This window comes from Manis pentadactyla, chromosome 9 (assembly GCF_030020395.1).
Source record: "Manis pentadactyla isolate mManPen7 chromosome 9, mManPen7.hap1, whole genome shotgun sequence".
Classification (NCBI taxonomy): Eukaryota; Metazoa; Chordata; class Mammalia; order Pholidota; family Manidae; genus Manis; species Manis pentadactyla.
The window spans coordinates 91,755,655-91,782,361 of NC_080027.1; the positions used below are offsets into that span (position 1 = coordinate 91,755,655).

At 52.9% G+C, this 26,707-nt stretch overlaps 2 protein-coding genes across 10 annotated transcripts in view; both read left to right on the plus strand.

Moving 5' to 3' along the window:
• The first annotated feature begins 5,242 nt into the window (after positions 1–5,242).
• LOC118920846 (left-right determination factor 1-like) lies at positions 5,243–9,506 on the plus strand. The gene is made up of 4 exons (XM_036902325.2): positions 5,243–6,647; positions 7,450–7,696; positions 7,847–8,089; positions 8,424–9,506. Exons 1-4 carry the CDS (start codon positions 6,398–6,400, stop codon positions 8,794–8,796), a joined length of 1,113 nt encoding a protein of 370 aa, XP_036758220.2. The 5' UTR covers positions 5,243–6,397; the 3' UTR covers positions 8,797–9,506.
• A 1,252-nt stretch (positions 9,507–10,758) lies between these two features.
• The window catches only part of TMEM63A (transmembrane protein 63A), a 29,563-nt gene continuing 13,614 nt past the window's right edge, over positions 10,759–26,707 (plus strand). For 3 of the 9 annotated variants that reach the window (XR_008999307.1, XM_057507806.1, XM_057507805.1), the window contains exons 1-9: positions 13,974–14,108; positions 15,597–15,807; positions 17,682–17,761; positions 19,602–19,668; positions 20,599–20,636; positions 23,243–23,385; positions 24,112–24,163; positions 24,538–24,646; positions 25,315–25,385. Coding sequence is in view for 8 of the 9 variants with exons in the window: in XM_057507806.1 (XP_057363789.1) it covers positions 15,610–15,807; positions 17,682–17,761; positions 19,602–19,668; positions 20,599–20,636; positions 23,243–23,385; positions 24,112–24,163; positions 24,538–24,646; positions 25,315–25,385 (758 nt within the window). In the remaining variant the exon portion in view is untranslated. The other 6 variants (XM_036901490.2, XM_036901583.2, XM_057507802.1 and 3 more) reach the window with 5 other exon arrangements.

The following is a 26,707-nucleotide window of genomic DNA, read 5'->3' on the forward strand; positions in this document are numbered from 1 at the left end:
GAGAGGGAATGATTGGTTTATTCTGATCCGCACGAGCACGTGACCACCGTGGAGAAACTGCACAGTTACTTCACTGTCATGGACACAGATCCCCGTGGGTATCCATGGTGCCCTTCTCCACCCATTTATTCCTCATAAATGAACTGTAACTGCTCCGGGTTCCAGAGTGGACCAAACCTTCAATATTGAGACATGTGATTCCTCAGTCATCCCATCTTTTTGGGTTGCTTTAGTTTTCAATTAGGGATAAAAGTCCCAAGAGGTTCCCCAGAGTGTCCCCTGGTCTCAGACATAGTCTTCCTTGCCTCCACTGTGTAGCAGTAACCTACCTCCCCCCCTCCCCTGTCATTGGGATCAGTCACACCAGCCAGCAAGTGGCTCCTTTTTTTAGCCTTGGGTCAGTGCATAAGGAGCCTAAAATGGCCAGGTAGATGGCACATGTCCTGATTCTGGGGAACCATTGATAAGTCCCCTTGTGGAAGGGTGTTTTGCTCCATGTAGGACAGTGGGACTTCAGTAGGAAGATGTACAGGTTTTAACTGTAGCAAATGTTCACAGGCAGGCAAGAGCCAGGTGTTTACTCAGCATTTATTGAGCCTGTGGTATGCCTGCCACCATGCTAGATCCTGGGGTCTATCAGTGAGCAATTCAAGGTCTTCCTTGCAGAGCTTGCTGTGGGTGGGCAGGGGTGGTGTGGGTGGAGGAATGGTAGGAGGAGGTTAGACAAGTGGGAGCTAAGAGGGAGGGAGCCTGGGCCTTGAGTAGAACATCCGGGATGCCACATGAGGCCAGTTCTCTGACCAAGGGCCAGGGTAAAACCCTCTGAGTCTGGGGTCTCAGAAGGAGAGCTCAGGATAAAGGCTTTCCACAAAGGCTGACCCAGTCACTCAGGCTAAGAGCCAGGCCCACTCTTTGCCAGCCCCAGGGGAACAGCAGTGTGTGAACAGTTCCCCCTCACCCTGGAGCCTGCTTGGCTATGAGCAGGCCATACATGGATATGGGTGCGGGCCCAGGGCTCCCGTGGCGCTGACTCCCCTCATCTCCTCAGGTCACTGGTAGGTGGGGGCAAGGGAACAGTAGTACAGTATGTGTATTATTGATAGTACAAAAAATTGTAATTGTATTACAAAGCAGTTAAGAAGGAAACTGACAAGTCAAAATCACTGCTAGCCTAGTGACATTTCCTAAAAAATTTGTGTATACAATGACCACAAATACTCTAAGTGAGCGACTAGAGAAAGAAACTGGAAGTGTAAATATTAGAAACAAGAAGCAAAATTATCATTATTAGCACTATTTTTTTCTTTCCTAAGAAAACACAGATGTATCTCCTAGGAATACATCTCTAAACACTATAGGATGGCCTCATTTGATTCTCAATAAATGGGATCATACATCTTTCATATCTGGCCTCTTCTGCTCAATGTTCTGTTTGGGTTAATCACTAATGTTATATATGGCTTTGGTTCATATTCTGTGTAAGACTAGACTACATTTTATTTACCCATTACACTGTCAATAGATGTGTTTGGTGAGTTGTTTCTGTTTAGGCTCTTAGAAATGGTGTGGCTGAAACCATCTGTGGACATGCATTTGTGTCCAACTGAGCAGGCTTTCTAGGTCTTTGGGTAATGTGGCATCTTGAACTGTAGTAGATGCTGCCTGGGAGTTCTCTGGAGCAGCCACAGCACTTTACACTCTCAGCAGCAACACAGGGGAGTTCTTGCTGCCCCAGATCTTCACTGATCTTCTTCAATGTCCATTCTTCATTTTATAAAACTATTTTGGATACTTCCTTAACATGATAAAATGCATTTATTTCAACTGTAAGACTCACGCTTAGTGGGGAACCAGGAGTCTATTAAAACCAGCAACAAGACAGTGATGTCTACTATCAGCACTCTTCCTTAACATTGTTCTGGAGATACTAGCGAATGAAATAAGAAAGAAAGCAGAGGGATAAACTTTGAAAAAGAATTAAATTATCATTATTGGCAAACATTAAGATTTTGTACCTAGAAAAAATAAAAGAGAAGCAACTAAAACTACTACAAATGATAAGATTATTCAGAAAGGAGGCTGGGTTTAAATTGGTACAGAGAAATCAATAGTCTTCAGTGATGCAATCAATACTCAAGGAGTGCCATGGAGTAAAGTTGCCATTTCCAATAACAACAAAAAATATAAATTACCCAGTAATTGATTTGACAAGTTACATTTAAGATGTAAGTAAGACCAAGAACAATTTTTAAAAAGACAATGAATGAAGAAAAGACAAACTGTGTCCTTGGATGGGAAGATGTCAATGTTTCCTAAATTAATCTATAAATTTAGCACAGTTCAATAAAAATATTACAGTGTGGCAAAACCCAGCAAAAACAAGTCTGATAAACCAGAGGGAAATACTTGTAATATTTGCAACAGAGAAAGGGTTACATCCCTAAATCAATAAGAAATCTATCTATAAACAATAAGAAAAAAGGGCAACTCAATAGAAAAATGGACACAATGTATGAACAAACAGTTCTCAGGAATGGAAATATAAATGGCTTTAAATGTGTGAAAAAAAGCTCAACCTCAAAATAATAAAATAAATGCAAATTAAGACTACAGTGAAGTGCTATTTTTCATCTATTATTTCAATTATATTTAATTATTTTCATCTATTAAGTTTGGTCTTTAATGACTATTAAAACTTGAAGTTTTGGTCTTTAATGCTTCTCTTACATTTTATATGTACTGATGAGGCTGTGTTCTCATTTGTTGCTCATGTAAATGGAAGTCAATTTGGCAATATCCCTGAAAATGAAAAATACTATTATCTTGTAACCAGTGTATCCACTTGTAGACATTTATCCAAAAGATACATTCATAAATATATAAGGCTGCATTTATATTAGACGATTTATTGCATCATGATATGTAACAGCAAACAGTTGGAAACAATCGTAAACAATCTGAATAACCATTTAACGGGATTTTGTTACATAAATTGTGGTACATCTATACAAAGAAATTTTACGTAGTAGTAAAACAAAAGCCAAGATGAAGCAGTACTATAGGGAAGGTTCTACAAGATGTTAAGTAAAAGAGGAAAAAGTATAAGACAGTATGTGTAGTATGCTACCCATCAAGTTATAAAAGAAAGGGAAAAATGCATCTGCTTGTATGTGCATAGAAAATCTCAGAAGCAGTAACAATGGTATTTCCTCAAACCCAAGTGCTCCCGATGCTGGAGCTTACTTTGTCCGATCTGTGTCCTCCATAAATCCCTATTTTGAAGTACTAATGCCCAGGACCTCAGAGTGTGACTGTATTTGGAGATGGGCCTTTAAAGAGGTGATTAAAGTAAAATGAGACGATTAAAGTAAAACGAGGCTGTTAGAGTGGGCCCTGATCCAGTATGACGGCTGTCCCAAGACAAGGAGGTTTGGATGCAGGGACAGCAGGGAGGTGTGTGCACAGAGGAAAGACCAGGTAAGGGCACAGCGAGAAGGTGGCCATCTGCAAGCCCAGGAGAGAGGTCTCAGAAGAAACCAACCCTGCCAACCTTGGACTTCAGCCTCCAGACCTGTGAGAAAATCAGTTTCTGTTGCTTCAGCCCCCAGTGTGTGGTTATCTTGTTCTGGTAGCCCAAGCCGGCTAATATACCAAGCGTCATCAGAAGGCTGCTGCACTGATGTGTCTCAACTGTCACCTGGCTGGCAGCAGGTGAGGTAAGTGATGAGATAAATTCTGATGTCAAAGAGGCCAGGAAAAACAATAAGGCCCTTCAGATCAATTGAACCAATAACACTTGCTGTCTCTAGAGAAGGTGGGCCAGGGGTGGGAGAGACTTTCCACTGTACCATTTAAAAAATAAAATTATCATGATAAAGTAAAATTATAATTTCAAAAAGAGGGTATAGGTCATGTTGATAGATCAGTAAGGTTTATGTGGTGGGAAAAAATATTTGTATGTTTCTTTGTAAAGTGCAGCCTGTCCAGGGAAGTGAAATGGCAAATGAGAACAAAGAAGAGAGATTGGCCTTTCATGGCTGCCTTTCTCCACCTTGTGATTTTGTACCAGGTGTGTTAATCATAAAAATAACCAAGAAACATTCTTACATTTTTAAAAAGGGAAATATAAAAATTGATAATGGTGTGAAAGGCTCCTATTTCTTGAGCACTACTGTGTGTGCTGGGCACTCTGTTGGCAGCTCCATTAGTGCAGCCAAGCTCCTTGCAAAAAGGTAATTACCTCCATTTTATAGGAGGACACATACTGAAGAGAGTTGAAAACCCACCTGAGGCCACAGGCCAGTACCGGCCTGCCAAGGACTGGACCCAGGACTCAGCCTTGCCAGGAAAGGCCCAGTGAACTGAACCATAGGCCTTATTTCTGACCAGGGAGCCCCAGGGAAGGGCCAGCCTGCTGAGCCCAACTGCTCTGGGAGAAAGGGGGGCCCACCCAGGGCATCTGAAGACCCTAGGGAGCCACATGGGCCCCAGGCCTGGGGTCAGGGAGGCTAATGGGTGGGGTCTTGGGGCAGCCCAGAGTAGTGTTTGCTCCTGGCCAGGAAGGGGACAGGAGCCCCCCTGCAGCCGCCCAGATCCAGATCCAGATCCAGATCCAGACTCTGGCTGTGATCCTGACATGAACCTGCTCCTGGGCTCCAACCTTCACTGACCTCAGACCTCAGAGTCCCTTTTAGTTCTGAGGCCTGGCCCGGGTCCAGTTTGTCCTCCACCCGTGGAGAATGACCTCTTCTCTGACCTCCACGTTTTCTTGAGCCCTCACCAGGCAGCCTGGACTTCGGTTGGGGTCAAATCCCGGCCTAATAGGGGCAGGAGGGTGGTTATGGGTACACGGCCCTGCTCCTCACCTGCCCCAGTCCCCCTCTCTCCAGGACTATGTGGGTGCTGAGCACACCCCAGCACAACCAGGCCACGGCCCCCTACATTGTCTTCAGCTCTGGGCCCAGAGCCAGGTCCACGTTGGATCTCAATCAGGGGTACTGGCCCCCCCTTCCCTTGCCCCCTCTTCTCCCTCAGGGCAGCCTATTTACCATCTCCAGCAGACCTGACCCAGCAAAGAGTTGGGCCAGACAGGTGGGGGGAAGTGGGGGAAGCTAGCTCTCTCCTCTACATGACAAAGGGTGGGGACTACCCTCCCCCAGACAGCTAATCAGCCCATTGTAAAATGTCTCCCAATCCACATTTGCTTTCTTCTTTTTGACCTCTGGCTAGGGTTGCTAGATTTAGTAAATAAAAATACTGGACTCCCAGTGAAATTTGAATGTCAGATAATCAACAAATAATTTGTTAGTCTAAGTGTGTCCCAAATTGTATCCTGTATTATATCTAGCAGCCCTGCCTCTGGCTGATTGCCCAATTGTTTTATTTCCCTGTTAAAACTCATCAACCATCTGCAAACCCACATTCATGTTGGGGAAGCCTCAGGACACTGGGGTACTAGCCCCCTGCCCCCACCATTTGAGTCCGTTTGGTTAGCCTCAGGGGTCAGGGAGAGCTCAAGCAGGAAATAGCTTGAGGGTGTGGAAAGAACTCAGGCCTGGAATTGGAAGACCTGACTTTATGCAGGCATCCACCGTTAACTGTGTGAACTTGGGCAAGTCATCACCTCTCTGAGCCTTGGTTTTCTTGGCTCAAAAAATTGGATGAGGCGGTGAACTGGAAGGTCATTTCAACTCTAATCTCTGAACACATGAAAAGCCAGGAAGGGGGAGAGGACGGTGTTCGTCATTCGACAAAACCCCGTTGGTGCTAAATTATCCCAGACTGCCTTGCCTAAGAAGGTCCCTCAGAACAGTGGGAAGCACTGGATTTCCCAATGGTGAACAGCCCAAGCTCTCACAGCCCCAGAGGCCCTCTGAACAATAAGCCAAACCTCTTTTCAGGCAGTATTGGCCCCTGCTGGGAGAACCCTGGTGCTGAGTGGGCAGCTTAGTTGCAGCAAAGAACAGAACTCTGGGGCCACACATCAGGACTCTAGTTGGCTCTGCCTGTGGAGACTAGGAATTTGCCAGAGCATTAGATCCCTACTTCTACTCCAGGAAACAAGCTTTTTTATTTAACTGGTCAGACACCCTAGAGCAAAGTAGAGGTTCATGACCACTGTACAGATGGCAGCAGCCAGCTGTCCACGTTGACATAGCCCTCTGTGCCCTTTGTAGACAGCCCCCTCCTCAGGCTCATGGACCAGTCTGGCTGCTGAGCTCCCAGGAGGTCTGAGGGTGTGACTTCCCTCCCCCTCAGCCTCCCTCCCTCCACCCACGCCCAGCCCAGGGCTGCCTATAAAGTTGGCCAGCCTGGCTCTCAGCAACCCAGCTGGGCCCCTCTTGGAGCCTCTTCCAGGGACACTTCTGCTCCGTTCCTGCTCCTCCCGAACGGCACCATGAGGCCCCTGTGGCTCTGCTGGGCACTCTGGGTGCTGCCCCCGGCCGGCCCCGGGGTGGCCCTGACAGGGGAGCAGATCCTGGGCAGCCTGCTGCAGCAGCTGCACCTCAGGGAGGTGCCCACCCTGGACAAGGCCAATGTGGAGGAGCTAGACACCCCTGGCCACGTGAGGGCCCAGTACGTGTCCCTGCTGCAGCGAGGCCACGGAGCCCGATCCCGAGGGAAGAGGTTCAGCCAAAACTTCCAAGGTGAGGCCTCCTCCCTTGCTGCAGCCTGGTCCTTGCAGGGGGAGGCTGCCCGAGGGCCAGGGGCCACGTGGGTGGGGGGAACCTCGGCCTCTGAGGTGGCTGAGCGGGGTCCCTGGTCTGGTCTCTGCCTGCACCAAGGGCCCCATATCTCAGGGTCGGGAGGAGGTGGGCCCCTGGGACCCACTGCCCAAGTGGAGGATTCAGGGAAGAGGAGGGTGGAGAGGATGATGCAGCCCGGTTCTGCCTCAGTGCTGGGGGGAAGCCAGGGTTTCTGGGGTTCCCTGACCTTGAGCAATTGGTTTTAAAATAAGGCTCCCAACCTGCTCACTTCTCTGCAACATTGGTATGACAATGTCTGACTGGTCTTCTGGGGCTGTGACTGTAAAGTGCATGATCATGGAGAGATCATTCATGGGTAACCGAAGAATTAACTACAGTGTAACACCTGCCACTCAGCAGTCAGGGACAAGGCTGGCTTGAATTCCATTCCGCCTATCACCCCCTGGGCCTGGGGCTCACCTCCAGAGCCAGCCCCAAGGGCAGGTGCCCCAGGTGAGGATTCTGACACTTAAATGTCAGCTGAGGTAGGCCTGTCAGCTCTGGGTTCCAGAGCGGCCCCTGCCTGCTGCGGGTAGACTGTACGAACCGGGTCCCAGACCCGAGGGACATGCCCATGTAAAGGCTTGGCCCAGGGAGACAGAACAGGGGCCGGTTTCTCCCGCCTGGCCACCCACTCTGTGGCTCTGCCATCCTCACACCCCCCGAGTGCGGAGGGCTCCTCTGACCCCGGCCCTGTCCCCAGAGGTGGCTGGCAGGTTCCTGGCGTCCGAAGCATCCGTGCACCTGCTGGTGTTCCACCTGGAGCAGCGGCTGCCGCCCGAGAGCGAGCTGGTGCAGGCCGTGCTGCGCCTCTTCCAGGAGCCGGTCGCCAAGGCTGCGCTCCGCAGGCACGAGCGGCTGTCCCCGCGCAGCGACCGAGCGCGCGTCACCGTCCAGTGGCTGCACGTCCGCGACGACGGCTCGAACCGCACCTCCCTGGTGGACTCCAGGTGGGGCGGGGCAGGTCCGGGGCGGGGCCTGGAGGGCGGGGCCGGGGCGCGAGGCGGCGCGGCCAGGACACCCCGAGGGGCGGGGACGCCACCCAGTCCCCGCCGCAAGGGTCGCCCTCCGCTCAGGCCTGTGTCCGTGTGGTGGTGCAGGCTGGTGTCCGTCCACGAGAGCGGCTGGAGGGCCTTCGACGTGACGGAGGCCGTGCACTTCTGGCAGCAGCTGAGTCGGCCCCGGCAGCCACTGCTGCTGCAGGTGTCAGTGCAGAGGGAGCACCTGGGCCCGCTGGCCTCCAGCGCCCACCAGCTGGTCCGCTTCGCCTCGCAGGAGCCGCGGGCCGCGGGGCAGGGCGAGCCCCAGCTGGAGCTGCACGCCCTGGACCTCAGGGACTATGGGTAGGCGTCGCGGGTCAGCCGGGAGCCCACGGGCCAGCTAGCGGGGAATTAAGCCGGTTGGGGCGGTGTCTCCGCAGGTGCCCTGGGGAAGAACTAGCACGGGAAAAAGGTCTCCTCTGCCTCTGAGGAGCGGTATCACTTAGGATTTACTCTTTGGTTGTTTCTAGCTGTCCACCCTCATCACAAACACCCTGCAGTTAGGGGCACAATGAGAGATGGATCATGAATCTCACTCCCAGACGGTCCACTAGCCGCGCCCCACCCCTCAACTCCCGGGGCCCTTGACCTCGGCCCTGCCAGCTGACCAGTACCCCTGCCTCTCCTTGCCCCACAGAGCTCAGGGCAACTGTGGTCCTGAGGAGCCAGGGCCCGTGCGCACCCGCTGCTGCCGCCGGGAGATGTACATTGACCTGCAGGACATGAAGTGGGCTGAGCACTGGGTCCTGGAGCCCCCGGGTTTCCTGGCCTACGAGTGTGTGGGCACCTGCCAGCAGCCTCCGGAGCCCCTGACCTTCAAGTGGCCGTTTCTGGGGCCAAGGCAGTGCATCGCCTCGGAGATGACCTCGCTGCCCATGATTGTCAGCGTCAAGGAGGGGGGCATGCTCAGGCCGCAGGTGGTCAGCCTACCCAACATGAGGGTGCAGAAGTGCAGCTGTGCCTCAGATGGGGCGCTGGTGCTAAGGAAGTTGGAGCCGCAGGGAGGGTAGTCCTTGAGGGATCTGATTCCTGTTTGCCTCAGAAGTGTTCTGAGCACCAGGAGAGGTGGGGATTACCAAATGGAAAATGGGCAAATGCTCTGTCCTCCAGCTGAGCGCTGGACTTGCTTTCTCTGAAGTCAGTTCCTCTCCTAATTACCACATCCCTGGAACAGGACGCCTTGGTCACTGGGTAGCTCCCACCCAGTATTCTCTGCTTTAAAAATTTTTTACTGCACTATGTCCTAAGCACTTACCTGTGTAGATTCTCTAACCTAAGAGCAGAACCCTTGATTTGGTATTGTTTTCTTGTCCTTTCACTGGATCCTGGCTGAGGTCTGTGCTGTGGGTGGGAGATCCAGCTGCCACTCTGGGCCTAGGAGCTAGGGTCATGTATGGGTTGTCATTTCTAGCCCAGATAATAGCATTTTGCAAGAAACAAACAAAACACACTTAATCTGTATTTCTCTGTTTTACCTAGAACCCTGCAAATTGTGAGGGGACAGAAAGTTCTATAGGTATTAGGTCTCCCTGATTAGAAAACTAGGGAGATGGCTAAATGCAGGAAGCCAGGATTGACATGCATTCAGATTCTAGTGTACCCATCTCTTAAAACCGAGGCAGAAATCTTGTTATTGTTGACATTTTTACTTTTCTGGGCAGAGTAAGTGGGCTTTATTTCTATTCTGTTTGCAACAAAATAAAGTCTGTGATCCAAATCATCCCTACTGCAAGAATATGAGTCATTCCTTTAGATTTTGGGGCAGGTGGAGGGAGCAAATGTTGAAAGTGTTGGGTGTAACATTTTAGAATGTTAAGATTGCAAGGGCTTTTAAGCTGTGACTTGGATGTAGGAGACATGTCAAGGCATTTGCTGGGAGGGACAGGGACAAGGGCTGAGCACAGGGTCTACTGGCAAACTTTGGGAAACAACTAGTGGCTGGAGTTTGGGGGGTGAGGGGGGTAAGCCAGATGGAACAGAAAAGACGGAGAAGCAGGAGGAGACCCCCCAACTCCGCACTCCAGAGAGCCGCAGGCTGGTGCTAGAGTCAGGGCAGGAGGTAGGGACAACTCCTTTACCATTACGATGAAAGGCCAAGCCCAAGTGGGGAAGAGAGACCAGAGAGCCTGCACAGCAGCACCTGTGCGGGTGAGAGCTGGTCAGGACTTAGGGACTTAGTGCTGGTGGGGACCTGAGGTGAGTTTGGGTCCCAGACCTCACTCACAGATGGGAAACCCAGGCCTGAGGGACAAGGCATGCAGCGGTGTGCGTCTGTTCCTCTGGGCGCGCGGTCCTCGCTGACCCAGGTCTGCCTCCTGGCCTGAACCGGGTTCCACGCCCTGGTCCCTGCGACCCCTGACCCCTGACCCAGAGCTTCCCGTGTCCCGTGCCTCATTGCCCCGCATCTTTCCCGCGTTCTTGTGCTCCCGGCCCTGTGTGTCCAGGGCGCTCCCGGCCCCGCTTGCAATCCAATCGCGGTGGCTCATTTGCGGTCTTGCAGGAAATGCGCTGGTGCCCACCAGGCAGACACGCAGCGCTCAGCTGGGCGCCGCGCACTTGTGGGACGGTCGGGGCCAGGGGAGCCTCTGGAACCAGCCCCACTTCCCCTTGGGGACACACATGGAACCACCGGGCCTTCGAGTTCCTGGCTGCTTAGAGCGGCGGGGAAGCGGTCCGGTAGCCGCGGGGACTGGGGTCCCGTCGAGGAAATTCAGAGCCCTACAGGGACCAACTCAAGCTTGCAGAGGCTGTTCCCGCGCGTCCCCGGGCCGCGCCCACACTGAGCTTGGCCCGGGCCTCCCCGAGCCGCTCCCGCTCGGGCTCTGGAGACGTGCCGAGGCGGATGACAGGACCCCTCTCTGGGGACGCCCCCTTGTCGCAGGAAGCGAGCCGGCTGCGCGGGGACTGCACCCACCGCGAGGAGCTCAGGCTCGGCGGGGCGAGGACCGCGGGGCCGGGGGAGGGGTGCGGCGAGGATCAGGGAGCGAGGCCTGTGAGGGAGCCCCGGGGATGGGGAGCGGCAGGGGGTGAGAACCGGGACGCGAAGGGCTTCAGGGTCCCCACGGGGCAGCGCGGGTGCAAATTGGGCAGGCGGCGCCGCAGCTCTGCGCATGTGCAGGAGGCGCCGGAGTTTCACTTCGTAACTTTTAAGAAGTGGGAACACAGCCCGCCCGGCCAAGTGAACCGGACAGCCACTTGCCCGCCGCAGGTAGGTGGGAAGGGGCGCCGAACGGCACTGCTCCTGCTTCCCGGACCGGCTAGACAGGGCTCTGCGAGGGACGCTGTGCCAAAGGTCCGGCCAGAGACGCAGCCCCCACCCACGAAGGCGCCGGCAGCTGGGAGGTCGTCTCCTCCCGGGCCGCGCAGAACCTCGATCCCCGCCCCCCAGGCTTCCTGACAGCCTCTCCGGACCTCCCTCCGAGGCTCCACGGGCTTTCCGCTTTTAAGGCTCAAGCCTCCCTTCTCCTACCCTTCCTTTTAAGCACTTGTCAGCGGGAATCCGAATTCCAGCCTTGCCGGGGGTGGGCCTTCCTGCTCTTCCTTCCGGGGCTGTGCGCGGGGCAGGCCTGGGAAAGGTGGAAACCACTTGGGCTGCCCCTCAGCAATCACTGGCACCAGCCCCAGTGGAGTCCTAGGAAGCAGATGGGGGCCTGAGGAGGGGAGGGGAGGAAGAGCTCAGCCAAGAAACCAGAAATGCTAGGTTCAGGGGCCTGATAAGACTGGCTACCTGGGGTGAGACCTGTGGCGGCCTCCATCTTTCAGTCTCAGGCAGTGTCTGGAAGGGCAGGACTGGATACCATGGTAGACCCCATGACCACCCGGCTTCCTTACACCCTGAAGTTGTGTGGCTGTATTCCGGTGTTGGTGGCTTCAGGCTAAGCCAGTGGATTGTGCTCACTTGTGCAGGAGCAGTGGGCATCAGGGGCTGGGGGGCATCCTGGGGCCTTTCTGAGGCCCTGGCTCCTGCAGGGTCATGGGAACTCACCCAGGCTGAGGGAAGACTCCAGGTCATCCCTTACTGGAGAAACAGCCCAAATTTCTCCCTTTTCCCTCCTGCATGCCCCCTGTCTTTCTCCCTTCTCCTCTCCTGACACCTGTCAGGGTCCTGAGTCTGCTTGTCCTCGATGTGAACAGAAACTGAGGCCTCCTTTCCCTTTGCACCACCCTCTTGTTTGTTCAGTGTTGGGGGAAAGATCTCTTTTGGCTGTTCTTTGGGCTCTAACAGGGAAAAAACATCAGATGGGGTCCTGCCATTAGCTGGAGGGGTGACTTAAAATGAAACCAAACAGCTTTCAAGCGATCACCAGGGCCCGGGCCTGGGCGAAGGGCTTTGTGACATTGTCTCAGGTGTTTGCTTCCCACAGCCCTGTAAGAGAAACATCTTTGGCCTATTTTATGGAGCAGGAAGCCAAGGCACAGAATGGTCAAGCCACCTGTCTGAGTGACAAGGTGCCGGGACCCTAACGCCAGAGCCTGTTCAGGTGACTGCCTGGCAGGTACACTGCCTCTACCTGCAGCCAGAGGCAGTTGCATTTCCTGGGTGCTCCAGGGCAGAAATGTGTGGAGGCAAACAGCTGGCCCTGTTTGGTGGTGCTTTAAGGAGAAGTTTGCTTTTACTTGGCAGCCTTCTGCATCCGGAGGGACAGCATTAACCCCTGTGGCAGGAGGGCTGGAGCTGCTTGTTGTTTCCCTGTTATCATAACAAAACCGGAAGAGATTGCATGGTGCCTTCTTGCAAGAGCCAGTAATACTCACACACTCCCTGCAGCATTTCTGGAAGGGTGGCCTAGGGGTCATCAAGTGCGTGGCCAGAACCAATTCAGGGATTGGTAGTTTACTTGGTGGTGGTACATTCGAGACCAGCTGTTGGATTCAGCTCTCTGTCCCACAACCGGGGTCTGGGGTGCACATGGGCTGAATTTTGAGTTGGGGGCTGAATCACCTGCTGCTCACCTGGGTCCTGGGCCTGGGTCCTTGGCTTTTCTACCCTGGAGGAATTGTCTAGGAATGAGATGACGAATGGAGAGCTCTGGAAGGCAGGGCTAAGTGCTAGGCCTTCACATATGCATACACAGCAAATGTGGGATGTAGAGTCCTGTGGAGGGGAGGAGCAGAGGTGTAAGCCAGGCATGGCACCTGTGACCTCAGGGCCTACTTGCTGGTCTGGCCCCTGCCCGACACCATCAGCCTTTTGCCCCCTGAGCCAGCTCCCCTGGTCACTGTCAGGTGAGTCCCCTCTTTCCCTCCTCCCCCTCCTCAGCCTGGCAGGCCATGCTGTGGTGGGTGAGTCCCAGCTGCCCTCCCAGGGTGTGCCTGTGCAGGAAGATGCAGCAGGGCTGGCCTGGAGGGATGGCCATGTCTCAGCAGCATCTGGACTTCACATGTGTTCCATGCGGGGACAGGCTACCTCTGGGCTGGAGGGTCTCAGAGAGACAGCAAGCCCCCAGAGCTGTGCCCCACCAGTGTGCCTCACCTGGAGGAGGCAGATGGGACAGGCCTCTGTCTGGGGAGACCTAAAGCTCCCTCTCCAGCTGGCAGTTTGTGCTGGCTGATATCACACTTTGTAAAAGTTCTTATCACACTTTGTAAAATCACCCCTGGGAGCCTGTTTGTCAAGAGGAAAATGACTCAGAGGTGTGACTGGTGTGGAGGATGAGGGGCCCAGGTACATCCTCCAGGGGGCCCCTGCTGTCCTAGAGCTGAGGTAGAGCAGCCTTGGCCAGGGCAGCACCACCCCTTGTGCCACTGCACCACCACCCATCAGGGACAAGGCTCCCTCTGTGAGCATTTTATGGGGATGAGGTTTTCTCTCCACTTCCCTCGTCAGGCCTTCCTTGTTTGGTCTGTGCTCCTTTTCCCTGGTTCTAGCCCTCGGCAGACCTTGGGAAGCCTTTGGGCACAGCTGCCCTCTGGCTGGCTGTGTGACTCTGACCCAGAGTCCACAGCCCCACTTTGGTGGGGAGGTGCTCCAGGGGCCATAGGGCCCCACTGGAGAAGAGGGGGAGCAGGCAAGTGTGGACCTGGTCTTGTTCTGGGGGATGGGGAGAGAGCCAGGCAGAGGGAGCCCTCTGGGAAGAGCCAAAGGCTCCATATGAGATGAGTTCAGAGATGTGGGTATGGGTGTGCTGGAGTGCTCAGGCCAGACTGGACTGGGAGAGGGCAGTTCTGTCCGTACCTATTCCTCTAGGGAAGTCTGTGAAGGCTGGTGCCCTTACCACCCTGCAGGCAGGAAATGAGCGGTGGGCCTGAGGCAGCTTGGGAGGTGGCCAGAGTCAGCGCCAACTGAGAACCTCTCCAAGGGACACATCCACAGGCCTGTCTGGTAAGTGTGGGGTGGGCAGCCTGGGTGGGCATTGGCCTCACAGTGGCCTGGGGCCATCAGTTGGGGTGGTACCCCTGGAGGGGTTTAGAGGAGGGGAGTCTCCCAGAGGGAGCTTTCGTGACTCTTTAGAGCCCTCAGCTCAGTGGCTCTGGTATTACACCCTCCAGCCATTGCCAAGTCTCTCACAGGAGCGAGTGACTCAGCTTTCTGGGTCAGGCCCAGGACCCGCCAACCCCCCGCACTTTCTGTCATGTGTGTGTGAGTCTGTCCCAGCCCAGCAGTCCTAGTGGTCAGAAGTGGGAATTCCCATTCCCACCCTACACATTAGCATTGCCGGTGGTTCAAACAGCTGTTTGTGTTCCCCACAACTATGCTTCTGGTCCCCAAGATTTTGCTCCCTGTAACAGGTAGAAAGACCGTCTAGACCTGGCAGAAGTCTCCTGGGAATCTAACCAGATCTGGGGAGGTGGGAGCTTCAGGGAGGGTCTGCTGAGCATTTTTCCTGGCTCTTCAGCCACAGATAGTGTGAAAAGGGGGCCAGCACTTGGGCACTAATTCTGGGCCCTTTGCTCTAAGGAGACAAATCCTGGAGATTTCCACTGGCTGCACCAGGGATGCCAGGAGCCTCAGAAAGAAAAGGTCAACAAGCAGCCCAGAGCGATATTTGCTTTGGAAGTGCTAGGCCTTCCACTTAGACCAAAGGTAGCTAGGAGTGTAAGGGTGAGAGGACAGGGCTGTGGGGCATCCCTGAGGACACCCGGAGACTCCCTGCCCCTCCACCCCTCCCCTCTCTGCCTTCCCTGTCTTCCGTGTTCCCACAGCTGCTCCCTCCCCAGAGCAAGGTATAGTAGAGAGCGAATTGGGAGTGAGAGATTGGATCTGAGCCCTGATCCTGCCCGACCCGTTCCTTAATCTTGGGCAGGGTATTAGCCTCTGAGCCTCAGTTTACAAGTGTAGGGAATGGGCCTCTCTCTGAGGTCCTGGCCAGACATTCCATGCACAGTGGGAGCAGGGTCACGTCTGTGGCTCCAATGGGCCAACAGTTGGGTACTTGGATGTCTCTTCTTCCTTGTTTATCATTCCTGGGTCCTCTTCCCTGCCCTTGTCTCATCTCCCTCCTTCCCCTGCTGTACTCCAGATCTTCTACTTGCTCCCTGGAGTGGCTCCCAGCAGCAGTCCTTGGGGGCTCTGCAGCAGCCCCGTGCCTTCCTTTCCTCCTGTCCACCCTGACTCCCCACCCAGTCTAGAGGCTGCCCTGATGAGCCTTCCACCATGCCCATCTGATGGATTGATCCTACAATGGGGCTGTTCTCTGGAGACTCTGCCAGGCAGACGAGTCTGGTGCCTGCCTCACCCCAATTCCTTGCTGCTAGCTCCCTGTGCCCCTCCAGCCCCTGGGAGAGACACCTGCTTTTGGCTCTGCCAGCACTGGCTTGAGGGACAGGGAGGAGCTGGAGCCCTGAACATCTGCCTGATCCTGTTCTCCAGGGAGGTAGGCGCAATGACTGACCCCCCTTTCCTGGAGCTGTGGCAGTCCAAGGCTGTGTCCATCCGTGAGCGGCTGGGCATTGGGGACCGGCCCAACGACTCCTACTGCTACAGCTCGGCCAGAAACAGCACCGTGCTGCAGGGAGTCACCTTTGGTGGCATCCCTACTGTCCTGCTCATAGATGTCATTTGCTTCCTGGTGAGACACCTTGTGAGCCCCCCAGCCCTGCCCCAATTACTTGTTTGTTTAACCCCACCTCCCACCCCACCCCACCCAGGGTCTTTTGGGGAACTCAGGTGAGTGGCCAGACATACCTCGGTTTGAGTCCAGCTCTGCTACTTGACAGCTCTGTGGCCTTGCTGTGTCACAGCTGCTTTGGGCCCCTGGCTTCTGCTCTGCAAAATGGAGGTAAAAAAAAAAGTGTGTGGAAAGAACATGCATTGCTGGTCCTTTGATTGTTGCTATCAGTACTGAGTGATCAGCTTGTGTCTTCAAGGCTCTTGAAGGGTCAGTCCCCGGGGAGAAGAGGTGTGAGTGGACAGCAGGGCTGGGAATTAGAGCAGTTGCAATTCCCAGCTTAAGAATGTCAACTCCAGTTTCCCACCAGGGTCCCTGGGCCTAGGGTCAGATCTGGGATCAGATGTGGGAAAAGGAGAAAACTGGGAAAAGGCCACCTTCTCAGAGCTGACCCTGTAAGTGGCCTTTCATGTAGGCCTCCTTGCTCTAAAGGATCCCCCGATTTGAAACGTGCTGTTTGCTTCCCTGTGCTGACTCAACCCTGCTGGGCAGGGTTGCTGGGACAGAAGTGCTTCTCTGCGAAAGCACTGGGATGCTGGCCCTGTGTTGCCTTTGCTGGTACTACCGAGACATGTGAGGAAGGGGCAGGAGGGCTTAGGGGCACAGGGTGGCAGGAGGCCCCAGGCCCTGAGGGCAGTAGTCCCAGGAAGGGTAGAGGGAGTTCTTCCTGCTCATCCCAGGTTCCCTCCCTAGAATTCAGGACTAAATTGTGGCTTTAGAAATTTACCACATTGTTGGTCTTTCTGGGCCCCTGTGGGAACCTGGTCTGGGCCCCTGTGGGAACCTGCATGCTACTCATTTGCTTTTATGTAAAGGAGTGTTTTAAGCGCCAAATCACCCATTTCTTGGAGCTAAAACCCATTTGTAGGGTGAGAACACAGTCGTATCTACCAACCTTGGCAGAAAGGGGAGAGTGGACAGGATTGTGGTGATGGTTGGTGAGGTTCATGGAGGAGGCAGTCCTGGAGCTGTGGTCCAGCAGCCCAGAGTGGGAGGGTTCCCCAAGGTGAGCAGGCTGTTGGGGACTGGTTGGGGCCCTGCCCCAGGACAGCTGTGGCTGGAGCAGGGTTGGTTGAGAAGAACGAGTCACTCTTCAGTGGTGTGAGCTGATGGGGGCAGATTTTATTGTAGGAGGCGATGGGGGGTTCACATAACAGCCAGAGGGGCCTGGAAAGTATGGACAGGTGAGCAATGCCCACACCTCAGAAGCCAAGAAGGTGGCATGGGGATAGAGAGGGCAGGCCCTTGCTGAGAAGCCTTGTGTTATCCTACGGCTCACCTGCCTTTGAAAAGATGTCACCAACTTCCGATCCACCTTGAGAAAATTCCACAGGAACTCAACCTCTCGAATTCCCTTTATGAAAACAGGATACATGTTTAAAACCCCAGTTCCTGACTGATGCAGGCAGGGAGATGCTAATGAAAATGTTTCTCTCTACTTTCCTAAACCTGGAAGGGAGGGAGCCTGTCAAGGGAAGGGAGAGAGGCAAGAACCTACCAAGTGGAGGGGTAGGGCGGGAAGAGACAGTCTAGAATTTACAGATTTTTTAAGAGCTAAAACCAGCTTTGAGAGGTAAGCTGAGGGCCCAACTCATGGAGGCCAAGCCTGCTGGAGCACCAGGTCCTCACGTGCATCACAGGCAAGCTCCACGCTGGGCACCCAGAGGGCTTATCTCCGGGATAACCAGACTCCCTTCCAGGCCCCACTGAGTCTAGGCCCCAAGACAAGTTTCTTCTAATTAGAAGTCAACCAATTTGGTTTTACTTGGTTTCTTTTCTCCTTTTAGATTTTAGTATTGGTGTTTTCCTTCATAAGAAGAAGATTCTGGGATTACGGCTGTATTGCCCTGGTGTCAGAAGCTGATTGGTAAAAAAGACACAGCACCTCCAGTATGAGAGAGAGAGAGAGAGAGCGAGAGAGAGCGAGAGAGAGAGAGAGTGTGAGTGTGTGTGTGTATCACTGGTGTGGGCTGGGGGCTTGTGAACCCACCAGGCAGGGCTCACACATGATGCTGACGTTAGATCATGTTCACTGAGTATACCTGGCAGGCCTGTACCAGAAACTGTGTTGTCTCTTCACCACAGACCCAAGAGGTCCTCCTTATTGCCCTTGTAGTGCCCGTGGGAAAGCCAAGGCCCCGGGCCCAGCTATCTTGGCCATTGGCCTGGCTGTGGCCATGAACTTTGTCGGTTCAGGCTGTGGAGAAAACCTCACTGCTCCTCATACTTAGGGCTTCATACTTTGTTGAGGAAGATGCCAGTTTCCTTTCTCACCTTGAGTACTTTCAAGTGTATCTTTGAAATGGATGAGTTTGGGGCCAGGGCTGAGGTGAGGCAGATTGAGATGGACAGCAGGACCGTGGGCAAGCTGCTCCTGCCCTCCCTCCGGGCAGGCCAGCTGATGGCCCCAAGTCAGCCAGCTTCTGATGGATCTGGAGAAAGCACAGGCTCCCTTGGCCAGGCCTCAGGTCCTTCTGGTTCCACCCTGGGCTCTGACTGTTCTCAGCTCATGTCACCTCAAGGGGGTAAATGGAATCTAGTTCTGCACAACTGGAATTTCCAGCTGCAGCTGGCTGTCACACACCCCAGGATCCTGTGTCAGATACAGCAATAGGAAGCATGTGGGGAAACACATGGTTGGTCTGTGCTGCTCCCCTGTTGCAATGGTCCCAGTGGGAGGGGCAGGAGTGTGTCTGTAAGCACCCTGTCTTTCCCCGGGCTCTGCTCTGGCATTTGCGACCCTTGGGCTAAGGTGGTGGTCCCTCTTGCTTCAGCTGTGTTGGGGCCTTAGATTCTTTGGGGATGGAACCTTTTAGGGCTTCTGATGCATTTTCAGCACATTCACTACTAGGAGGGGCCATGGACACACTAGAATAGAACACTTGGAAGTCGGGAGGCCCACCACTTCCCTGGTTGTGATCTTGGTCAAGTCCCCAAATATTTTGGGGTCTGTCTCTTTCTGTCCTCTCTTCTCCATAGGTCAAATGAGTCAGGCCTCTAGAAAGGCTTTGAAAGTTAAGTTTCACCATGTCATGTGACATCTGAAATAGGATGGTGCAGCTAGGAGGAGGAAAACAGAGGCCAAAATTAAAATGCTGTAAACACCTGAAATTCTCAAATTCCAGCACATAGGACAGCCTTATGGATTACTCAGAAGAAAGGATCTGATAAAAATGCCACAGTATAAAATGCCATAGTTTATCAACTCTAAAATGTATTATTTAAAAATTTTCTCATCTCTGAAATGAGGATGTAACTTATAATCAGTGCTGGTCAGTTTAACTGGCAGCATTTCTTCTTTCTCAGTGGTTCATAAAATATATGCCCCTTACAGCCAGTGGTGTCTTAGATTTGTTAAAAGTACAGTATTTATTCCAAATTTTACCTGATATCTTGGGAAGTAAATTGTACACAGGCAACATTTTGATGTCACTTTCAGTCCCAGTGCCAGGGTTCTGGGCTGTGGGGCACAGGGCTGGGCTACCCCGTGGCATAGTCCCATGTAATGGAGGCCTCTGTGTCATGCCCGATGCAGGAATGGTCACGGCCCTTGTCTGTGGCTGTCCCAGGGTGAGTTCTGTTTTGTCCCAGCTTCTGAGGAGGGCTAATAACTTTGGTCCTGAGCTCAAAGAGACAGCAAAATACTGGACATGGTATTTAGACTTCTTAAAATAATGATCTATCATTCTTTCCTACTGTGTTTTTAGTGAGTCCAGATTCCAGAGATTGTCATCATCTTCCTCCTCAGGCCTATGTGACTTTGAAAGCGAGCTGGTTGGTGTCTGGGGATGAGGGGCAGCTCTGCTTTGGCTGTGGGGTGGGCAGGGGTGGGGGGCACTAGTGACCTGGGTGGGCCAGTTGGCTGGCCGACAGTGCTCTGGATATTGAGTGGCAAGTGCTGCTGAGAGCTCTTTCCGGCATGGACAGAGGCCCCTGAACTTGGGAAGAACCATGGGGAGATGGCAGCTGGTGGCTCAGGATCAGAAGATGTGAGTGAGTCTCAGGCAGAGGGCTGTGGAATCCCCCATCCCCAACCTGTGGTCCCAGCTCTTGTCTCCTGGGATGGTTAATTATTTACTTGCCTATTAGCTTGTGGACCAGATGTGGGCAGGAACTGTGTCTTATCCAGCTGTGTTCCCACCACCTGGCACCCAGTAGGTGCTTAATGATTGTTGAATGAGGAGCAAACAAATATTTGTCTTTCCCAGCTGGGTGACAGTCAGCTTTAGGGAGTATTCAGTTTGAGATGCAATGGACAATAAAACCTACAGATACCCACTTTCTTCTCAAAATCCCACTCCAAGGGACTGTCCAGTTAGCTAGGCGTGTTCCCTCACTTTGTCCCACATCTCACACAATCATTGTGAAAAAGCCGACAGAAGCCCGTGTTGGTTTCTACAGAGCTGGCCTGCACTTTCATGAGCCCTTGATGCAAGTTTCAGGCTGTGACACTGGAGCCTGTATGATTCCACAAATTGTCAAAACTTGGGCTGTTTTTGCAAGAATTCCAGGCACAGGGTGCATATTACAAAGGAATGGGAGCGCACAGACTCCTTTGGGGCAGGGGGGAGCTTGCTGATTGGGAACAGAAGTGCTGTTTTTATTACAAGAAGGGCTCAGATGGGTGTTTCATGTCAAAGATGATTATATCTCCCTCCCAAAGACAAAGGTTTTTGAAGCTAATCCCAGATATTCTGTTTCCAGGGATGCTGCCCCTGGCTGACTGCTATCTTCCACCTGCAGTGAGTACAGCATGAGTGACCCGTGTGTGTGTGTGTGCACGCGCATGTGCGCATGTGCACCTGCCTTAGGGTGGGTGGGTTTCTTTGGGTGTTTGGTGATCAGGAGGAAAGTGCCTGATTTTGAGATGGGATCTCTTGGATACTTTCCAGTTTGGGTCCAAAGCAGTATGTGGGGCTGAGAAAAAAGGTGGCCCAGGCAGCCCTTGCACAAGCTAGTTGAAGCGAACTTTTGCTCTAGGCACAAATTATACCTACTTAGCGTTCAACAGCAATATATTTGGGTGGCAGCTCTTCTAGGCAGTTGTACATGTCTTTGAATTAGTGAAAAATGGATGAATAATTGCTTAATACATTCGGCTCATTTGGTTAAAAGTTTTCTCATTTTCAAAACTTGGGGCCTGTGCAGAGAAATTCTGAAAGAGGTACTTGGTGACGAAGAACCAATCAGTCACCTCCAGTGTGGTGGAAGGACCCAGGGTGTGGGTCTTGGCTTTGCCACCTGATACTGTGTTACACTGAATCTGTAAAGCATCATTGTAAGATGCACATTATTTTTCATACACTAAGAAGGACATCTTCATGGTAGTTACAGGATGTTGGGTAAGACCGTCTCTCTGGGCCTCAGTTTTCCCAACTGTAAAAGCAGCTGAGGATAACACCTGCTCCCCTAATTCAGATGAATTTATACATGTCACAGCATATTGTAAAAAGTGGAGTTTGGTGGGACTGGTTCCCAAGGGACCTGTCAGGAGGCAGAGTTTCTATAGAAGAAGCCAGTGGTCTCTGGTCTGGAGCAGGAAGAAGCAGAGGGGGGATTCCAGGGAGGGAGGAGACCGTGGGAGAGGCAGATTTGCCAGCCCTTCCCTGCCCACCATAATCATGTCACTAGGATGTGTTTCCTCCTGAGGTTGGAAGTAATACTCTGCAAAAAGTCCATCACATGCAGAAAGAACCAGTAAGAAGGCATTTTAGGTCACCGTGACCTTCCCTCTCAAAGATGCCCATGCACACTTCCCTCTGCTTGGCCACCCTACATGGCCCCTGCTGGCTGGGGCTCAGGCCACTCCACCCACCCCAGGGCTGTGGACCCCACCCTCAGTCTGGACTCTGGGGGGCAATACGGGAAACTGTGGCTCATTGTTTTCTTGGTAACTAGCAAAGGCTGTTGGCAAATGCACCAAGTCACTGCCCTCTCCACACCCGCTGTTTGCGTTGTGCCCCGTCCCCTCCCAGTCCCCCAGCGTGGATCTTCTCTCCTCATTGGTGGGGCTGCTGATGGCACAGCCGTGTATTCTGCTGTTATTCTGAAGCTGTATCAGACATATTTTTCCACTTCAACTCCTAGTGTTTTATCTCTTCTAATCCTGCCACAGAAAGGACTACCCTTTGACTTTTTTGAGGCTGCAATTAAATTTTAACAGCTGTTCACAGCCAACATTACAAGTGACATTTAAAAAGACCTCTCAGTTTCCTTCTGAAAGGAGTCAGGGGTGTGTCTCAAGAAAAACTGTTGATGAAAACTGCCCATTTGTTGGGTTAAATCTTCACCAGTATTTGTTTAGTAAGCACTCATTGCAGCAAAGCCTGTGCATTTTGATAGTTTATTTAGAAGTGCAAAGAGTATAGGCTGATGTGTAGTGTCATCCTCCAGGTAAACAGTAAGGGGAGCAGCATTAGCAGATGCGCTCCCGAGCACCAACCAGGTGCCAGGGCAGCCTGGCTCTTGGCTCTTGTGTTCCTGGCCAAGTCACAAGGTGGCTGTGGGCAGCCCTTCCTGGCCTTAGGCCCCAGTCTCAGGGCAGTCCCAGGCCAGCACCCCAGGTGGCTGAGCTGGGTTCCACCCTGGTCTGTCTGTCTGACAGCTTGCCTTCAGCCTCCTCCTGTTAATGCCACACAGTGTGCTTCCCTGAGCAGTTCCTGGCCTTTTGGGAACAGGACCCTGTCAGGACAGTGGGGAGAAGGGAGACCTCCCTTTTCCCTCTGTATATTGGAAGTCTGGCTGTCAGAACCCAGAACTGTCTGGGTCCAGAATTACCCAGAGCCTCCAAATACAGCCAAATTGAGGGTGGGAAAGGGCGGAGCAGGTCACCTCCCGTCTGGGCCTGGCAGGGACACAGGGAGGAGGTGGGGCAGGGGTGGCCTGAGCCTTGCCCTGTTTATAGCAGGGGCTCCACCATCTCCCGGCTTGCCCGTGGAGAGGCGGAGGAGGAGTGGGACCCGAAGCTGGCCACAGCCTGCTTCCTTCAGGAGGTTGCCAGAAGCCCCCTGGTCTGTGGCTTTGCTTATTCATAGAAGCAGGAAAGGGCTGTGGGGTAGTTGTGTTTGCACACCTCACCCACATGTCAGTGTGGGCACAGGTGTTTCTGGAGACAGACGAGTGGAGGAGGGTGGGCTCTGACATCCTCAGTGCGGCTCTGCTCTTACAAGCTGTGCAATTGTAAAAGTTGTGGTTTTTCTGTGCCTCTATTTCCTCATATGTAAAACACTAGGAGAAAATTAGAGCCACCTCATAGGATGGGCATGAGGATTAAACAAGACATCCGTGCAGGGGCCTGGGGCTGGGCCATTCCTCCTGCTCACTAGGATCCCATATGTGTCTTCACCAGTGATGACCAGATCCTGGAGTGGTGTGGGGAGGACGCCATTCATTACCTGTCCTTCCAGAGACATATCATCTTCCTGCTGGTGGTGGTCAGCTGCTTGTCCTTGTGCATCATCCTGCCCGTCAACCTCTCAGGCAACTTGCTGGGTAATGACTCTCCATCCTTGTCTGAACTGAGCCTGGGCAAAGGAGCGGAGATGGGCTCATGGTGGATTAGACTCCCAGGATTCATGTCAGATTCAGAGGCAACTTTCTCAATTCTTCCATCTGATTAAAGATATGGAGAAGAATCCATCCCAAACTGGGCCAAGAGCTGGGCTCCTAACACCAATTTCTGCCTCTATCTAGGAGGGGGGAAAAGCCCAAGATTTATAGAATAAGAATTTCAGAGAGTGTCTTATACTTTCCTGCCCCCACCCAAATCAGGAGGCCACAGCTCGTGGATCTGGAAGATGTTTGTGATGCTCAAAGTCAAAGTCAGTGCAGGGAATGATATTTCCAAGCCAACTGCAGAAATCCAGCTTCCAAAATGCTATCATGGGTCTAATTCTTGTGCCCAGTGACTCCCAACCATGGCTTTGGGAACAGCTTAAGATGCTTCTAGATTTCTCATGGGATGCCACCAGCATTTTAAAGAAACATGAATTCAGAGTTTGACTTTACTTCCATGGTAGACTGGGCAGTTGTCAGGTGGTGTCTTGGGGGAAAGCAGAGGCTGTGGCCAGTGTGGCTCTGAAAAGCCTGGGTGATGCCATTGTTCTCTGACCTGCCTGACTGTCTTGTGCTCCTCCTCGAGCTCCACAAGCCAAGGCTGGTTATGTCCCCCTCCTGCTTCCCTCGTATGACCCTGGAACTGTCTCTGCTTCTCTGCAGACAAAGACCCTTATAGCTTCGGGAGGACGACGATAGCAAACCTACAGACTGAGTGAGTGTGTGTGGTGGTGGGTGAGACTGAGAGCAGCCAGACTCTGGAGCCTGGGGAGGCCAGAGGTTGTCCAAAGTGAGCGGGCTAACGTCTGAAAGCATAGTGCGTGCTGCAGGGCCATGCGTTGGGCATGCCCCGGGCAGCTACTGTTTTGCAGTGGTATTAGGAAACATGCAGGGCCTTGTGGGTCAGGGCTCTTGTCAGGACAGTGCCCTCTCCAAGGGTCACTGGCCACACAGCCCCTCTCCAAGGCATCTGTTGTCATGAAGCCATTGGCCCTCAGTTCTGTGCCATGAGAGAATCCCAGCACAGCCCTAGCACCCCTGCCCACTGCCTGGAAGCCCAGCCCTGATAGCAGATGGTGTCCCCCTCAGCAATGACCTCCTTTGGCTGCACACCATCTTCGCTGTTGTCTATCTCATCCTCACTGTGGGCTTCATGCGACACCACACCCAGTCCGTCAAGTACAAAGAAGAGAACCTGGTGAGTGAGGCTGGAGGATGGGGCACATGCTGGGGAGGGGCTCAGGGGGCAGCTAGAGAGAAACAGCACCCAGGCTTACTCCCAGGACCAGACGGCAGGCAGCTCCTGGGGAGGAGCAGCAGGCTCAGAGGAATCTGCCTTTTGCATATTTGCACTCAAATTGGCATTATCTTTTTTTTTTTCTGATAGATTGTTTTAGGATTTGGATCCCCCATTTTTCCAGCTAGCCCTTAGACTTGTGGGTTTGGGCTTGTAGTTAGGGATCGAAGTGACTTTCAAGAAGCTCAGATTGAGAACAGCCCTTTATCCTGGAAGCCAACCGCTTTACAGGACAATGGGGGAGCCTCTACTACTTGGTTCAGGCCTGGGTCGTGCTCTGACCTGCTGTGTGACCCCACTGAGTCACTTCCCTTCTCTGGGTTCTTCCACAACCCCTTGTCATGTAAAGGAGGCTCATAGAATGGCTTTGGAAATTATTCTTTGTACAGCCTGTAAGAAGATGCTATGGAAAGAGCAGGCTGTAGGGTTCTGCCCAGCCACAGGAGAACCTCTGAGTCTCTGAGCCCCCATTGTTTGCTTTGGGGAGGCTTGAACAGGTGGGAAACCTGGGCCCACCCACGGACTGGTTTGTCCTGGTGACTTTTCTCCCTGGTGTATCTCTCTGGCAGGTGAGGCGGACACTATTCATTACTGGACTCCCGAGAAATGCCCAGAAGGAGACTGTGGAGAGCCACTTCCGGTGAGCAAGCCCCCTGCACAGGCCTTGGCTGAGCTCTCTGTCTCCCATGTGGGCACCCAGAGATATCCAAGAAGAACGTGGGCCTGCCACATGAGCATGGCAAGGGCTGCTTGTGCCAGCTCTGCTGGTGTCAGGGCTGGGACCCTGTCCTCTGCCAGCAGCCATGGCAGCTGCCTCATGTGACTACAGTGGCCAGAGTCCAGGCCAGGGAGTAGGTGCAAATAAACAGCTTGAGAGCACATGAGACAGGAACATGATTCACCCTGGGCGCCTCAGTGTCAGCCTTGCAGAGTAAGAGATACAGGAGACAGAGCCAGTCTCTGAAGGGGAGGGACCTGTAACAGGCAGAGTCACTGGTTCACAGTCTGCTCAGCAGGTGTCTCCTGAGCAAGAGCTGTGTGTCTGAGCCTTGTCCTCACAGAGCTCCCATCAGCCAGCCCAGGCTCTCCCTGGCAGGGCCTCCTTTCCAGCAAACCCCAGTGAGCACTGCACTGAGGGTTCCTGCGGTTGGCAGTTGGCGGCTGGAGGAAGGGCTTTCCTGCCAGAAGGGATTGTGTGTCATGAGCCATGAGCTCAGGCTTCATGTGGAGTGGCAGGGAAGGGGGCGGGTGGGCAGGCCAAGGCTCCTGGACCCTGGGCTTGTCCCCAGCTGGGAGCTGGTTTCATTCTGTGTCCTTCCTTATCAGTCAGCAGTCATTGGTCCAGAGGCTGGCTGCGGTTTGATTTTACACTGTTTATGAAGAACACTTGCTAAGCAAATGATGAATAGAAAAAGAATTGTAAAATGAATTTTTAAAATTTATTGACTCACCTCTTCTTCTAAGACTCCAAGTAATTGAGGATTCTTTTATATAATAAACACTGGATACTGGAATCATTTTTCTCTAGTCTTGAAATACCTCTCCCGAGTTGCCTGCTAGGTAACATTTGGAAACAGTATTTCCACTTAGTCCTCACATTCTGACACAAACACTGAATCACACTTTCTCCTCTTATAGGGAACTTTTCTCTCCCTTTTAGTAAACACCATTGCAGTTCATGGAATCCACATGTGGCTTTGCCTCTGCTGGATTCTCTTCCTCAGTGCTCTCACTGGGACCTGAAATTTCCCTGATGGGTGGAATGAATGACGTCTCTATGGGCTTTCGCTTTCTCACTAAAACGTAAACTAACCCAGGCTCCATCCCCAGTACCCAGAGCAGTGCTTGGCACTTAGTAGGTGGGATTTACCTAGCCCAGGAATGCCCCAGGCTGTGTGTGTGATTTTGAGTTCATGGTGGCTACCGGCCCTGGAATGCCTGGTTCACATCCTGGCTTGAACA